The sequence below is a fragment of the Tympanuchus pallidicinctus genome, unplaced genomic scaffold (assembly GCF_026119805.1).
Source record: "Tympanuchus pallidicinctus isolate F22 unplaced genomic scaffold, pur_lepc_1.0 scaffold25, whole genome shotgun sequence".
Classification (NCBI taxonomy): Eukaryota; Metazoa; Chordata; class Aves; order Galliformes; family Phasianidae; genus Tympanuchus; species Tympanuchus pallidicinctus.
The window spans coordinates 8,423,244-8,439,605 of NW_026294742.1; the positions used below are offsets into that span (position 1 = coordinate 8,423,244).

At 49.0% G+C, this 16,362-nt stretch overlaps 1 protein-coding gene and 1 long non-coding RNA gene across 4 annotated transcripts in view; one reads left to right on the plus strand and one right to left on the minus strand.

Moving 5' to 3' along the window:
* The window catches only part of FNIP1 (folliculin interacting protein 1), a 60,518-nt gene extending 44,265 nt beyond the window's left edge, over window positions 1-16,253 (minus strand). For 2 of the 3 annotated variants that reach the window (XM_052689639.1, XM_052689635.1), the window contains exon 1: window positions 16,073-16,253. In XM_052689639.1, coding sequence (XP_052545599.1) covers window positions 16,073-16,161 — 89 coding nt within the window. In that variant the 5' untranslated portion in view covers window positions 16,162-16,253. Of the gene's footprint in view, window positions 1-11,186; window positions 11,237-16,072 lie in introns of those variants that run through there. The other variant, XM_052689637.1, reaches the window with a different exon arrangement.
* Window positions 1-16,362, plus strand: part of LOC128083980 (uncharacterized) — an 86,517-nt gene that overhangs the window by 29,063 nt on the left and 41,092 nt on the right. The gene's annotated exons all lie outside the window — the stretch shown is intronic.

Consider the following 16,362-nt stretch of genomic DNA (forward strand, 5'->3'; position numbering starts at 1 on the left):
AGCACAGCTTAGCCCAGGGCTCCCTGCAGAGCTCAGTGCTACATGGGGCTGTTTCCCCATTGAGCCATAAGCTCTCATCCTCAAAACAGCACCAAAAAAAAGAGTTCACGTCTTCATTCTCTGTACAGGCATTCCCCAAAACTTCAAACTACAGCAAAACCTCATATGCAACTTCTGGGGATAAATGATCTAATTTTACACTGGGCAGGCAACCGTTTGCTCCGATCACAGGCTAAAAAGTAATGAAATGCCTCCTTTTTGTTCTCTGCTGCCTTAACAAGTTCTCTCAGCCTGTCTCCTAAGGAAGGCTTCCCTCACACTTGTAGAAGCACACAACAAAGAGCCAGCAGCTAAGCCCAGCAATGTTTATTGCTTACTAATGCATGAAGATGGGAGCTGGAAGCCACACCAGACAACAAGAGAGAAAACCAATTAGGATTTCATTTGAAATCCAAATAGAAATTCTTGGATACTGTTTTTTTCTACAAAATATTTGCCTTAGTGGAATTACCACTGAGCTAGACTTGACAAAAATGTGCTTTCTGTGCATTTTTGTATCCCTGCAAGGAAGAAAAAATTCCACTGAATTCCTCAGTGCTGGAGAGAAGGAGCGGACAGCACGGAGGCACAGCGCTGTGCGTGCAGCTGGAGCCACGTACCTGAGCACAGCACAGGCACGCACACAGCCCGCAGCACGAGCCAGCAGCAGGAAGCTGGCTGCAAGCAGCCCACACGGTTCTCAAAATCAAGGCACCATTTTCTTTAAAAGAAACCAGATTTTAGAGAACGGAGAGGGGGAAAAAAAACCTGCGACTGAAAAGCAAGCGGACGTTTAGCACAGAAGCAAAGCTGATAAAGCCTCCATCTGCAGGATTCTCGCAGCACCAGGAGGTCTCATGACTGGGATAAAGTGGCTTTATGGAGGTGTAAGGGAGCATCAGCACAAATGCAGATCTGTCTCTGCGCATTCCGGGGGGCTGCAACACAGAACATATCTTTCATTTAAAACACAGATATTGAGACCACAGCAGCTCGACTGCCCTTCTACCACTGTCATTTTTGAATCACGACAAAAGATGCTCCCAATGAAAACAGCTATCAAAGTAAAAACCTGCTGCACGGTTAAGCTACCGAAGGATTGGTGTTTGTTTTGTATCGCATTTCCAGTCGCAATCTGCTATAAATAAGACACCAAAACAAACCTCCATCACACCAACTGGTACTGCAGAACAACGGGGCATTTTCCCCGTGCCGAACAGCTCTGTGATTGTGCACCCGCGGCTGTGCGGGGCGGCACATCTTTCACTGCGCCTGATAAAGTGGGACCAGTTCAGTGTTGTGCCCAGTGAAAAGTTGGGGAGAAAATGGATGCAATACAAATTGCTTCTGCTCCACACGGCAGCTGTTGGAAATAAATTTCCTGAAATGACATGGAATTACCCAGCCCAGCGGAGAAGGGGAAGCATGGTATCGCTCAGGTTGGGAAAGACCTCTAAGATCCCCAGAATTCAGACACTGAATTTTCTGTATTTCCCTTCAGCTGGAAGCCTTCAGGGCTTCTATTTTCATACTCTTTCAGTAGAATGACAGAATGGCCTGGGTTGAAAAGGACCATGATGCTCATCCAGCTCCAACCCCCTGCTGTGTGCAGGGTCACCAACCAGCAGCCCAGGCTGCTCAGAGCCACATCCAACCTGGCCTTGAATGCCTGCAGGGATGGGGCATCCACAGCCTCCTTTGGCAACTTGCTCCAGTGCCTCACCACCCTCTGGGGGAAAAACTTCCTCCCCATATCCAACCTAAACCTCCCCTGTCTCAGTTTAAGACCATTCCCCCCTGTCCTATCACTATCCACCCTCACAAACAGCTGATCCCCCTCCTGTTCACACTCTCCTTTGAAGTACTGGAAGGTCACAGTGAGGTCTCCCCAGAGCCTTCTCTTTTCCAAGCTAAACAAGCCCAGTTCCCTCAACCTTGCCTCACAGGAGAGGTGCTCCAGCCCTCTGATCATCTTAGTGATCCTACTCTGGACCCGCTCCAAGAGCTCCACATCCTTCTTGTGCTGGGGGCAGCAGCTGACAACTCTACGGCAGTTTTTATTTCTTCTCTTTCCATAAATGAAAACTTGAGATTCTCAACGCATTGCTTCGGAATGAGATACCCCCAAAAAAGCCGTCCAGCACATAAACAAATTACGATGTACTCCAGCCACGCCTGACGTGCCACATCATTTCTGCACCCACAGCACAAACGCATCTCAGGGACCATTTTTTTCTTAAAAATCAAACAGATGATGTCTGAAGAAATAAAGAACGGTTGAGAGGCTAACAAGTTAGAGTGTAACCCACTGCTTGTCCGTGGCACGCACCCAGTGCCTCCTTGCAGGATGCTGTGTCCCCAGAGCCTGCATGTCAGGATGACCCCTGGTGGATGGAACATCCTGATAACATCACGCTGCGGACACCCGACCCACAGCTCAGTGCCACCACGGCCATAAGGTCCCTCTGGCCCCAACGGGAGCCCACTGCTGTCAGGGTGAGGGCTGCCATCTGCTTGCTGTGATTAAACCATCCCGTAATACTCATGTTGTGAGCTTCGTAAGGGAAAAATGCTCCCCTGGTGGTGACAGCAACACAGCTGGGACGGAGCTCCTTGGCTGTGCTCCACGGCCATGTAATTGATTAAGGTGGTTGTGTTTGTGACTGAGCAATAATTGAGAGCCCAATAAAATGTTTGCCATTCGGATATGAAAAAAAAAATCTTACGGACCCTTCACAACATGCTGCAAACAAAAGAATTACAGCTAATATTAAAAGCTTCAGAAGCTTCAAGGATCAAACAGGACAGCTTACTGCCTTGGCCACAGCGTGACCCCAGCACCAGAAGGATGTGGAGCTGTTGGAGGGGGCACAGGGGAGGCTATGAGGATGCTCAGAGGCTGAGCCATTCAATGATTTGCATTTTTGGTTATCAGGAGCGTTAAACATTCAAGGACCACAGCTTCAAGTTTTCAGCTAAATCAACCCCAGCACAAACTCCAAGCAGTCACACTTCTCAAAAATTACATCCAGTACTTCCAAGTCCTCCCTCTCCTTATGCCAGGTCTCATTTATCTGCACAGACAGCACTGCTTTGTCTGAGGTCTATGTGATCTGCTTTTCCCAAAAGAAAGCAAAAAAGAAAGAGAAAAAGCTGCAGCTGCTCAGGGTTCCTCTGAGAAGGAGGAAGCCAGATGTAAGCAGTTATTCTCCACGGATTCACAAGGATCAGTGCATGAGCAGCATTTTACTCTGTCCCTCATGTGACTGTTTAATTAGGTGTTGATTCACTCAGTCATGAGACACAAGGAAGCAGGGCTGCAAGCCCTCACGTCAAAGGAAAAGTAATGCCTGTTCTGCCAGTTTCTGTATTAGCAAAGTACAAAGGGGACATCCAGTTCTGAAAAGCAAAACTCATGTTTCCTCACCCATGAGCCAAACCATCAGATCACTTCAACCTTTCCATACAAAAAAGAAAATACAGCTCTGGAGGTGTCCCATCCAAATCTGTTCTGGGGAGCAGGCTGGGCATCCCGCCGTGAGCCCAGGCCAGGCTGCTGATCTGCCTTCTGCTTGTTTCTTCAGTAGGAACACTGGCGGTTTTGCTATGGCTTTCCTCCTGGGTGTAACAGGATTGCTTCTTCCCAAAGAGCTTTTCTGTTATAGGGTCCGGTTGCTATAGCAACAGGCTTTAAAGAATATCAAAGAAACGTTCAGCGCACGGTAAACCCATTTCACAAACTGTGTATATTTGTAATAGGGAAAGCTGGGGGACAATTATTTATATGTACTCAGTCCAGCTGAAGTTTAATGTAAGGATAATCCCTGAACACCGCTTTCAGCCCAAAGCCCGGTGTGTGCACAGCATTTCAGCTCGCTGTGTTCCCAGCTCGTTTATAATGACAGCCCGGCACGTTATCAGAAAACACCATTTTTCCAACAAAGGCTGCCCTTAAACCCATTGCCACTACAGTGCATTCATGCCAGAAGCTTTCTTCCTGGAGAATCCTGCATTAAACCTTTAGTTTGTAACATTTCCAATACTGTGCTGGTAGCCCTACCTTCAGCTGTGTAGATCTCGCTGAAAAATAAAACTCAGACCCTGGATCAACAACTTATTCAGAACCCGTGCCTAATGCTGAGCACGTGAGCGGTTTCAATGGAGCAATGAAAGTACTTCCATGTGTGGAGGAGAGCACACGGCTGAAGGAGAGCACTGACTCAGCCCGACTCGCCCCTCAGATTTCACCCAAACCCCATCTCGGTTCCATGGGAACAACAGCAAACCACAGGCAGAGGACAATCGGATAGAAACAGCCTAACAAACAAACAGGTGAGAGATGGAATCCCAGCCTACTACAACCCAGGCCCCAGGAGTGCCTGGAGCAGGGCTGCCATAGCAGCACTGGGGGGGCCTGGCCCTCTGCTCCGGCTCTCACAGTGGGATGCCCTGCAGCCTGCATGCATGCCCAGCTCTGGCTCACAGCCTCAGCTTCCCTCCCATCCAGCTCCTGAATGGTGCACTCCTGTGAATGCTGCAGGAGCCCCTAGACAGCTGTGAGGAGCTGAGGAGCCTGACTACTCAATTCTCCGAGGCAGGAGTCATGCTGCTCAATTGTTTTCCAAATTAAGTGTGCAGAGGTGACCTGAAACTATTTCAGGTAGATCTATATAGAGCAGGCACTAAAGGCACTGCCTGGCTTCGCTTTTATGTAACTCGTAAGGACACGAGGACAAATAAAAACCAGATGCTTGAGCAAGCCATGCACTCACACAACTTCGTTAGTGTTAGCAAAATAATGCACCCTGCCAGAAGAAGAGCAACCCAGCTCCTGCCCTACGTGCATGAGGACAGGAGGGCACTCCCACGTTGTTCCACGGCCGGCCAGCCGCACTCCCTCTGGTTCTGAAGCTGCTGCTCAGTCACTGAACTGAGCTCCAAGTACTCTGCAGGTCTGTCACCAGGCGCATAGTTGCACACTCTCCTTTTCTGGTGTTCTCTCTCTTTTTCTAGATCTCATTACTTGCTCAAAGCTGTTGGTTTTTAAGAATGCCAGGAATGGAAAAAAAAACAGCACAGGAGTGGTCATTGCCTTGTGATTTTTAAAGAAAAAAACCACAAAGAAAGAAAGGGGAATTGCAGCCCGTAGCACACCAGGAGGAGGGACCAGCTCAGGGCTGTGCAGTGCAGCTACAGAAACACCGACCCGTATGGGATGCTCTGTTCAGCTGGAAATAAAAGTTACAAAGATAAATCCTTCAAATTAAGGGACGGAAGTATTTAGGGAAGATAGATCACGTACATAAAGCCACTTTCATTCTACTTCAGACAATGTTCATTCGAAACAGGTGTAAGGTTTGATGTTCACAACCAAGCAGACGACAAGAAGTTTTTAACTCAGGAGGTTCTTTTAGAACAAAAATCGCAGAAGAAGAATTCACATGAGATCCCAGTGCTATTTATCCCAAATCCTACTCCAAATCTAATCCAGATCCAGCCTCTTCAGGTCAGTACTACACAAAAATACATGTGAATGTCAAACATGCCGAGCAAGAGCGGAGCACGGCCAGGATGGGCTTTGCACAACATTCTGAAGGAATCGCGCTGTTGTTCCAATCCACTTCTGAAAGGCATTCAACAGATCTTTTGTCCCTCACACGTGATCCTTGCAGTTGTTTGAGGTGAATGAAGAGTCCCACAGGGAGCACAGGAGACTGCTGTGACCATGGTGTCACCTGGGAACAGCGCTGGGTTGGTGCTCACTGCCTTCAGCTTCTAATTGCACCAGGCACAACACTGCAGTGAAAGACTACTCACAGAACACATCCACAGTTTACAACATCAAAAAGAACAGAAATAAATGGACTTGGAAAGTTACCCCGTGACAAGAACTTCAAAAACCAGGTAAACCTGACACACCTGAGGCAAGACCGATATCCAACATCAGTCAGCTGAGCTGCCAACCTCCAAACAAAACGAACCATGTCTGGAATCGACCTCACAGCATGATTTTAAAGCTGGGTGGTGTGTGTGTGTCCTATTTAGCAATGATGCACATGCCAGATGTACTTTCATTATTAGTTTTACCCATTCTGTATTTCTTCATGAGAAAGGGTGTCTGAAGTGATGTTTTTAATAGACTCCAGTGGGAAAGAACTTTGAGGTATTTAAAGCCCTTCAACCATAACTGTGCATGTGAGGGGCTTTTCTACTGCTAGACTGGCCAGGCCTTATTGAAAATTCCACTTGAAAGACCAATGCAAGCTCCCAGCATCTTTAGGAAGCAGCCACTGCACCTAGATTTCCTTGCTCTTAAACCTTGGCTTGTGATAAAGAAACTGCAGGTTCAGATCCACGTGCTCTCCCAGCTATCAGCACTGAAACCCAGCCCAAACGCACACCTTCCTTATCACGGGATCCTGCTGGGACACACACTCCAAACCAGCTCAGGGTCAACAGAAACACCTGATAAAACCTGCATTGTTCCACAGGGAGAGGTTGTACTTTATCAAGATGTATGCTGAGTGTACATACAGGAAGCCCCTTTCCGGCAGTGCCTTAGAGCAGCACACCAGGCACTTGCAGGCAGCACAGCTGGCCAGATGTGGCTGCAGCACCCCGGCTCTCCTCAGAGACTGCTCAGGGCTGCAGCTTGACGAGCTCCAACTCAGCACGAGCACCTGTGTCTTCTGCAGCTCACACGCCACAGCCTACCACGATCAAAGCTTAGCTATTATTCTCTCTTGCTCCTCTGGTGTGGCACAATCACTTTGCTCTCCCACTCGAAAGCATTTCCTTGCCTCATCCTTTTTCTCCGTATTCAGGCTGTCCACGTGAGCGTGTGTAAGATGTGGGAACCAGAAGAAACGTAGCACTGCAGGCGCCCTGCTGTGAGCCAGTAACAGCACCATGTGAAGCTATTTATTCTGCTGCATCAACAGGAAAGGAAGGTCACGTGCTGGACAGCAATAGCTGTCAGTGCCACCAGGATGTTTCAGACTGGGTCACTGGTTTGTTTTTTTTCTTTTTTTTTTATTTTGCAAAGGAGCTGTTGGTATAGCAATTGCTCTCTTGGCTCTTCCTTTCTCTTCTCCCTTCTCATGCTAGTGCGTGTCATTTGGAATGACAGCAGCGACCCAAACAGGATGCACCCTACTGCTGGTGGCAGAGTGATAGGGGATGGGGCAGCACCCAGGGGGAAATGTCAGGGAGCAGAGGCAGTACTGAGGGCCTCAGGCAGCACAGGGCAAAAGAAAAATGAAAAATGGAAGAGAAAGAGGACTGAACTTCAACCCTTTTACCCCTCTGCATGTGTGAAGACTCATCTCCGAAGCACAGGACCAAACAACAGGACAAGGGATACCATCAGGGAAAACATCAGCCAGTAAAATGCATGCACCGAAGCACAGCAGCTGCACACGCACACAGGCACCTCCTTGCTCCCCAGGAGCTCTTCTTCCAGCTTAGATCCGCCTTTTGCCAAGCCCAAGCTGTGCCACCAAAAGCCTTCACACAGAGATATGCCAAAGCTGAGGACACTCAGTGCATTATAGGAACGGGTCATTTTATGTTTGCTTTCATTTCAATTTGTTTCTCCTTTTAAGAACTGTAAATAGACACAACCTCTCGACAAACAAACTCCTCTGACTTCTCTGACCCTGATGAGATGAGAACAACTGCCTTTCATGAATTTACTTTACCATTACCATTTTCAATTACGTCTGCTTTGGAGAAAAAGAGGACATTGGTTCACGATGAGCATCCCTTGTGTGACAGAAGGCACACACAGTTACCCAGCACGCCTGCTGTCACAGCTTCTTAACCCTCCGTGCTCTCAGTACAACTATTTCCTTTTATACCAAGAAAGTAATTTCCAGTAACTTGTAGCAACTGAAATATCTTTAAGCACTGGAAAAAAAGAAAAAGAAAAAAAAAACCACCACCAAAAACCCCAGCCACCTTTTTCTGTCTATTTCAGCTTTATGTCGGAGCACGGGCTGCCTCAGCATAGGAAGGCAGTCAGCACTACAAAACACGGGGTGCATTTCTTTTCCTCTGTCTCTAAGGAGTAACACCATTATTTCTCCTGTAGGAACAAGAAAATTCTGGCAGAAATATTCCCTCCCAGATCCTGATGTTCAGATAATGTCATTCAATGAGAACGAGCTTCTGGGAAGGAAAGAACGCTTGCCCCATGATTTGCAGCTGATGTTCCCTGCATGCACAACCACACACAGATTATCGTCTCTATCTGCTTTCCACTCACACCTGAACTAATACCATTTTTCTACCCATTTCCACTATCAGATTTCACAGAAAGGATTAAATAAACCATTCTGCGGAAGTCTCCAAACGGAAAGAATATTTTCTAGGTAGGTCATCATGGGGGGCATCATGGCCAATGTGATACACCAAAATAAGATCTCAGTCCGGTCTGATCATTCATGTGTTAGCTAACTGCTCAGACGTGCTTCCTTCTCACTTACTCTCCTCTCTGCATCACCATTACCCAAATCACAGCAAGCCAAATGCAAGGCCCACAGTCTTGGGGGCCTGTTTTCTCCCAGGGAGGAATGCCCAGCAGACCTGAGAAATAGGAGTTTGTAGCAGAGACTTTGCTATTCCTTTACACCCCTGCATAAAGCCAGCTCTCCCGTGGGTCACGAGGCTAGGACAAAACCAACAAAAGCCAATGGCAGGGCAGCTGCTCCTCTGTGCCATGCCCAAACATGGCACTTTGCTGCGAAAGAGGAAAAGGAAGCAGGAATTTGGGCAAAGAACCGCTCCGGCTCAAACAGGCACAACGCCAGGACCTTCAGTCAGGGCTGAACCGAGCCCAAAGTTTCTTCATTTATCAACTAAAACAGATGGCAGACAACTGCAGCTTGGCTCCTCTTTCTTTCCAGTTATATATCACACAAACTGAAAGTTTACGTTTTGTGTTTTGTTGACGCTTTGGCCGGACCAAAGGAATGACACTGCTAGCAAAACACACAGAGCTGGGCATGTATCAGCCCCACAAGCAAGTAGGGCACAGACAGTGCCTACACTGAAAGAAATACAACTGTTTCTGTAACGGATTTTACTCATTTCAGGTCAAAACCACTGCTGAGGTTACCCAGGCTGCCTCCACAAAGGCATCAGGTAAGACTGTAAAATAAAGACATGCACTCCATTTTCACATGCACTCCAGCTACTTCAGTCCAAAAGCAATTCTGAAGCAAAAAACACACTGTACTCATGGACATGCTACACGCATGCACTGTTAATATTCCACGTGCAGTCCATGTAGTGTTTTGTGCTGCAGTTTGCTTGCTCAAACAAGTTTCTCTGTAGAGCATTGTACTCTGAATAATGATATCTACAGAAGCTATCAGTTTCAGAAAAGAAAAAGGTTGAACTTCTTACGCAAATATGCAGAATTATCTCAATGAAAAGCTTCGGTTGAGCACCGAGCAACAGCACAATGCTGTAAAAACAAAAAAATTCTTTTTGATACAAATACTAGTATAAAGAATAGTAACCGTTCACACTTCCCCAGAGTAGAACACACTGGGGCATGTATTTTTAGACATAAAATGCAGTCATCCTGTGCATTTGCAGTGCAACTGAGCTCTGCATTTTTCCTAATGTTACTCACCAACATGTGATCTTGCAGATGTCCTGCTCCAGATGTAGCAATAGGACAGAACGCAGCCCTGCGCATGAAACCACCGTGTGCATTCCTGTGCATGCGTACAGCTTGCCTCTAGAGTGGTCACCTCTTGCATTTAGCCAAGATGACAGCAGGTTCCAAGTCACACTGCAGCAGATCATCCCAGAACAGAAGCCTGAACTCATCCAAGCTGTCACTACCAGCAGATGCTACCTCCAAAGTGTGCACACAGAAAGGATAAACCCCTCCGAAAGCAACAGAAGGGAGACTCATCCAAAGGTCAACCAAAGGAGCTGATGGTTCCCAGAGAGCAAGGTCTGCAACCTGTGTCAGCTAAAAGCACTGTCAGTTCCTAGATGTGCTGCAGAAAGGAGGAAGGCCTTGCAGTGGCCGAACTGGTGCAGACACTTCCTCACAGCCCTGCAGCCTCATCTGAAGAATGGAAAACACAGTGCCTGTAAGTCTGCAGAAACACCTTTGGACAACATTTGCCAAGGCTAAGCTCCTGCAAATGTAAAGGAGCATTTTTTACCCTACCTGCACACATGGAATCGTGACGAGAAGCCTCGCACCGTGCAGATGGGGATCAGCTCCCCCAGCTCCAGCTGGGACAGGCAGCAGGGAACACTTCACTCCCTGTTGGATCAGGCCCATCCAGGAGGACAGCAGGACCGGCGAGCCAAGGAAAGCTCAAAGCAGAACCAAAGGAATCAGCAACTGGTGAGACGCCCACCAGTCCTGCAGAGCTTCCTGAGCACCGCATGAGGCCACATTCTCAATTGTGAGTCAGCTGTGTCTTTCTTCCCCCTTCAGATGACGGAGAGCCAGCAGCACCCCTGGACTCACACCCTGCAGCCTCTCCCAGAACCATTCTGCTTTAGAGGAAGGAGCTGAAGCTGGAAGGGGAACAGAGTAGGCCCAGAAGCAGTGAAGCACAGACCCCCTCCCCATAGCTGGGCATGGAAGCGACAGGGCCAGGCAGGCTGCAGGCACACTGCCATGTCCTGACCTGGGGTCCCACTTTTGTGAGGCATCACTTCCAGAACCACCAAAGCTTTGCCTGTGCCCAGAGCAGCTCACAGATCTCCTTCTCTGCGAGCTTCTGCTTCCACAACAGAACTTCACTTCCAGCACTGGAAGGTATGCAAAAGCTCAGATGACAGGAAATGCAAAACAGAATTTGGCAAGAAGCAGCGCTTTGGAAAACAGAGTTATATTTCAAAATACAGGCCAGAGTCGTCATGGCAAGACAGAAATCTGAGCAGAAACCAACATTTATTCAAAGCTTGCCACATTCAAGCAAATTAATACAACCAAAAACCCAAAGACTCTTCCAGGGAGATTAAGAAATCATGGATTTAAGAAAGAAAAACTTAAGGGGCATTAAAGGGCAGAAATAGGCCTAATACAAACACAAGAAAACTTCTGATGTTTAAGGATTTGAATAGCCCTAAATATGATGGGACAAAGACTTTTCAAATTCACCAGATACCTGGAAACGATGACAAGCAGGAGCTTCTGCAGCATCCATCCAGCTAGGGCTGGTTTTGAAGTGTTCAGACTTCGAAACAGCAAAATTCCAGCAATCTAACAACCACTGGCCAAACACTTACAGAAGCAAACAAATATCAGAAAGCAGTGTGTCATTAATCACAGGCGCTGGCCAGGCTGGCTGTTGTGGAACAGCCCAAAGAAGCCTCATGAGGTGCTGTTAGGGCAAGGAATCTGCTAACCGTGCAGGGTACTGTGGGCTCAGGCAGGCTGTGGATGGATACACAGGTACCTCTGACACGATGGAGTGGGGCACCTTGTGTGCTGCAGCAGGTAAATGCCATCTGAGCCTGGCTGAGGTGTTACCAATCCAACTGTTCAAGACCTCTCTCTGAATTTGGGTCTAAAGATACCAGTGTCGAGATACTGCCAGATTTGAACTCCTCAGGCAACCAATAAAACCACACTTAAAAAGGGAAAGCAGTGCAGCAGTCTCTGTTGGTTACCCCTGCTCTCAGCACAGGAGGAGCAGACTGTGCTGCGTTCATGTCGTTGGCGACATCCACCTTCAGGAACAAGGAGAAAACTTACCAAGAAGTTGTGCAGTTAAAATTCACCTGGAAAATGAACGTGAAGGCAAATGTCACATTCCTCCTTAACCTCACTCCAGAGTCCCTCATGAAACCCCCCATAATATGGTGGTAGATGCCTCCAGATCCCTTTTCAGTTCAAGATCAGGCTAGAAGAAATAAGCTCCTGGCTCAAGAAGCAATGGCTTATGTTGCTGTCAGAAGGTGGACAGCATGTGCACCATGCAAGAGCAATAGTACTGCAGATGCACTGGTTGGTGAAGCATCCTCATGTCACTGTACCCATCTCCAACTGAAGATTTATTGCTATTCCCCCCAATGAATCCAGCTGGCAAAAACTACATGAAAAGAAACAAAGCTCAGGATTCCACTTAAAGACACTAGCACAGAGAAACAAAGTGTTAGGGCTGATGGGGGATCCCTGCCTGGCTGCATTTCAGGAAACACTATGTCACAGCCAGCCATAGGCCTTGGGAACCTGGCAAACCACTCCCAGCAAAGGAGCAGCACCTATAACAGAGAGACCCCAAAAAAAGCACATTCCAGAATGGCTGGAAATTGTCCTCTGTGTATAAGCATAAGAGCATTTATTTATGCCTGTGTCATCCCACTCGGAAAGCTGTGCTTGTCCTCAGAAACACTCAGAAAACCAAAGCAAGCCCCAAAAGGAAGAACGCACCCTACCTTCATGCTGTCAGTAAGACCCGAAACTGAAAGGGTTTCAGGCTTAACAACTACCACACAGCTGCACCTCTACAACAGGTGCTTAAACAAGGGCAGAACAGAGTTTGGAAACATCAGCGGAATGCCCCTTGGGGTGGGATGGTTCTTTGAGGCTCTCTAGATTAAAAAAGAGAAGCTTGTATTGAGCTTCAGTGTAAAAAAGCACTCCTAATTAATAATCCCTCCAGCTAGATGGGAGGGATGTCTAGAGATAGAACAAGTGTTTCAACCTCACACCTGAGATGGAATGAAACAGTTTCTCCCCACATCCAACCCCCCCAAGTCACTGCCCTGCAGCTCTTCACAAAGCCCCCCTCCCACAGCAGGTAACAGTGCTGCTGCCCCAGCTGCTGTCTCCATGGACATAATCTCATGCCACAAAAATTCTGCTGCAGTCCCTCCACTGGAAATACACGCACATATTTAACAAGTTAAGAAGCAACATCACAATAAAGTCATAAAGCCTGAGAGCTGCCAGCAATTCACCGAGCTTTGCGCTCATCCTCCAGAGCGTGGTTCAGACGGTCGAAGCAGCGGTGCTTCAGGAGCTCTCTCCTCTCCAAAGCACTGAAGCGTGCCTCTGAAAAGCCAGAAAGGAAATCCTACTTCTAACTGCAGCAGCCCAGCACAAACGCAGAGGAATACTTTGTGTTGGCACACAATACAGGGCAGAACCTGCGGCTGCTTCTCCCTGGCCATAGGAAGTTTTTGTGAGATGATTGTTCCTATTTTACTGAGAAGGTGATGAGATTTTGTAACAGGGTTCATTTGATGGCTATTTAAAATGCATATATATGTTTTATACACTTGCATGCAATTCATATAGCAGCAGCTTCACGTATTTTTACAACTAGAATGCTTGGATTCTGTAATTCTAGAGACACACACCTACAATGCCACATCCCTGGTGATGGCAGGAGCACAGGCCTGGCAAGGGCCTGGCTCTGCCTGCCCTGCCTCCTGCCACCAGCAAGCCACTGCCAGATGCACGGCATGGCCAAGGACTCTATTAATAGCAGAATTTACCCTTGGGGAAAATCCACTCACGTGAGTATTATTTGCAGCAGACAGCTGGTACTCGACACCTTGGAGCTTAAGGATTGTCTCTGCTCTGGAATACTTGCAGGTGTTTCTTGTAAACATATCTTACTATAAAAGCATGGAACGTTTTTGCTCTTGCTATGAACACCTGGCTGCATGGGGAAGAGTGCAGACTGAAGACCAGCTCTGCTGATTGTCACCAGTTAAGCTGAAGGGTTAAAACACCAATATGTAGTGGATCTTAAAGCTGCTTCTCATATATAGGGGAAAGAAAAACCAAACAACGTGGTACATCAGCAAATGCTTTGCAGCTGCTGACTTACTGGGCACCTCCCTGGAAGGGGCAGCCTCTCCACACCTGCTTCTGAAGTGCTGCTGCACTCAGCCTCCAAGTGTCACAGCCCCACCTGAGACAAAAGGATTCTGAGCAGGAAAAAGAAAAGTAATAAGCTTCCACAGGAAAAGGTAATTTCTGTTATTGTTGAAACTATGTAAGTTCAGATCAGTAGAATTTACGCCTTTGTAAATGTTCACAACAAGCCTGAATGAAAGGCAGAGTATGGTCATAGAGAAAGAAGAAAAAGAAGCATCAAAATCATCCTAAAATGATCTGCTATATGGATGTCATTGCCATAGAAACTGGGCTTTTCTCTCTCCTTATCAACCCTTAAATATATGAAGTGAATTTCTGTAACTATTATGGGGTTTTTTTTACACAGTTTCTCAGTAAGAGGCCCAATGTGAAGGCAATCAACAGCAACAACATGCAGGATACTTGGAAAACATTCCATTACTGAGAATATAAACAAGTAGTAATATACCAATACATAAAGATTTACTTGTATCACTGAAGGCGACAAGACTGATGCCCTCGTATCTACTGGAAGCACAGAAGCAGACAAAAAGACAAAAAAGAATTCTGGTTTCCAGGCTCCAAAATCCAACTATCATAAATAACACTCTTTATTTTGTGCATTCTCCATTAGTTTCACCCATAACCAATAAGACCACAGTGGCGAGGATTAACTCCAGACTTATCCCCACTTGGAATAAAAAAGAAGCCATTAGGCAACGTGCCTGGAGGGCACTGAAATACAGCACTTGGCTCTCAGCAGCACAGCCCCATCCTACACCTCAGCCATCAGCATCAAATGAACAACTGCACATCCACCAGCAGCTGCCTGACGGTTCCCATGACACAGTGAAGCAGCACTGTATGAGTGGAGGAGGGCAGAGCAGACAGTGTGACGTATCTTCAAAATCCACGTCCAGTTTGGCACGCTGCATGTTGAGAAGGAACAAGAGGCATCTCCCTGCAGAGTGCTTTTGCTTTGTGATCCTGCCTGGGGTCTGCGTGGCAGCTGCTCAGCTAACCTGCAGGCTCTGTACAAACTCATCATTACTAGAGCTCTCATCAGGCTGGGAAAGGTGTGGCAATGGCCCGGCCCAGCCGTGCTGTCCCTTCCCCAGCAAAGAGCCTGACCTCAGACATAAGCTGAGTTACAGAATTAGATGATGTGGACATCGTTAAAAACCTTTGTCTCCTAAAATACGTATCATTTTAAAGGAGCTACTACCACAGCCAGTAGAGAGGAGCTGTGGGAGCAGCATCTCCACAAGGCAGCTCTATGAGCTGCAGCGCCGGCCTTCAGGTGTAGCCCAAGCTGCCTGCTGGCCACGCAAGAGCTCCACGGACCCACCGCAGCTCTGTGACCACCGGGATGCTCCGACCGCAGCAGAAGCACTCCGAAACACCCCAAGCAGGAGGTGCGCAGGACTCGTGTCCCCACGTGCACCCAGGTGTCCCCTTCCCGTCGGCACAGTCAGGGCAGCGGATGGGAGGAGCGCATCGAGGAGCGCACAACTTTCCCATCGCAGCGCATTCGGTCCACGCTCAAGCTGCAAACTTTAAAACTATTTCGCAGGGTCGCTTTCTGTCCCTCCAACCAAGAAGGGGCTGCGTGGTTTCCCAGTGCGGGGCGCTCGGTTTTACAGCCACAAACGGAGCCGTTTCCACACGGCAGCTCCGAACGGAACCCCGGCTGGTTCCCCCGGCCCGGGGCTCCCCGCACACCGCCCCTCCTCGGCCCCGCTGCTGCAGCGGCGGACCTAGAGCCGCAGCGGTTAGATCGTGACAAATTTCACCAGTAACCCTACACCTCTCTTGGCACCGACTTGGCCTTTTCCCCTCCTTTTTCTGCACGTTTTTAAGGTCGCTCCCTCGCGGCTCGCAGCCCCGTGACGAGCGGCATGGCGCCGGCCTCGCCTCCCCCCCTCCTCCTCCTCCTCCTTCCCCCCAGCCTCGAGCATCCCCCGAGGGAACGCCGGGAGCCCCGCAGGGCCGCCCCGGGGGCAGGAGGAGGGCGGCGGGGCCGCCGCGAGGGGCAGCGCGGCGCCGCCTGAAGAGAGCCGGGCGGCGGATGGCGGCGGCGCCGCGGGGAAGGGGCGCTGGCCGGCACCTCACGGCACCTCCGGCGGAGCGGGAGCCCGAGCTCGGGGCGGGGGGAGGCGGGCGGCCCCGGCGCCGCTTTACCTGAAGACGCAGTCGTCTCTCGCGTCCCTGGCCGGGGATGTGAGGCCGTGCTTTTTGTTGAAAAGCTTCTGAAACAGGGTGGGCGGCATCTTGGGGAGCCGCCGCTGCCCCCCGCCGCCGAGCGCCGGGCTCCGCGCAGCCCCGTCCCCGCGCCGCGGCTAGTTCCGCCCGCCCGACTCCATTCGGTGTCACAGTCATATGACAGAAATTAGTCACTCGGCGCTGCCAGAAGGGGAGGGCCGGCGGGGCGGGCCCGGCGGGGCGCTGCGTGGGCCGCTGAGTGGCTGCGG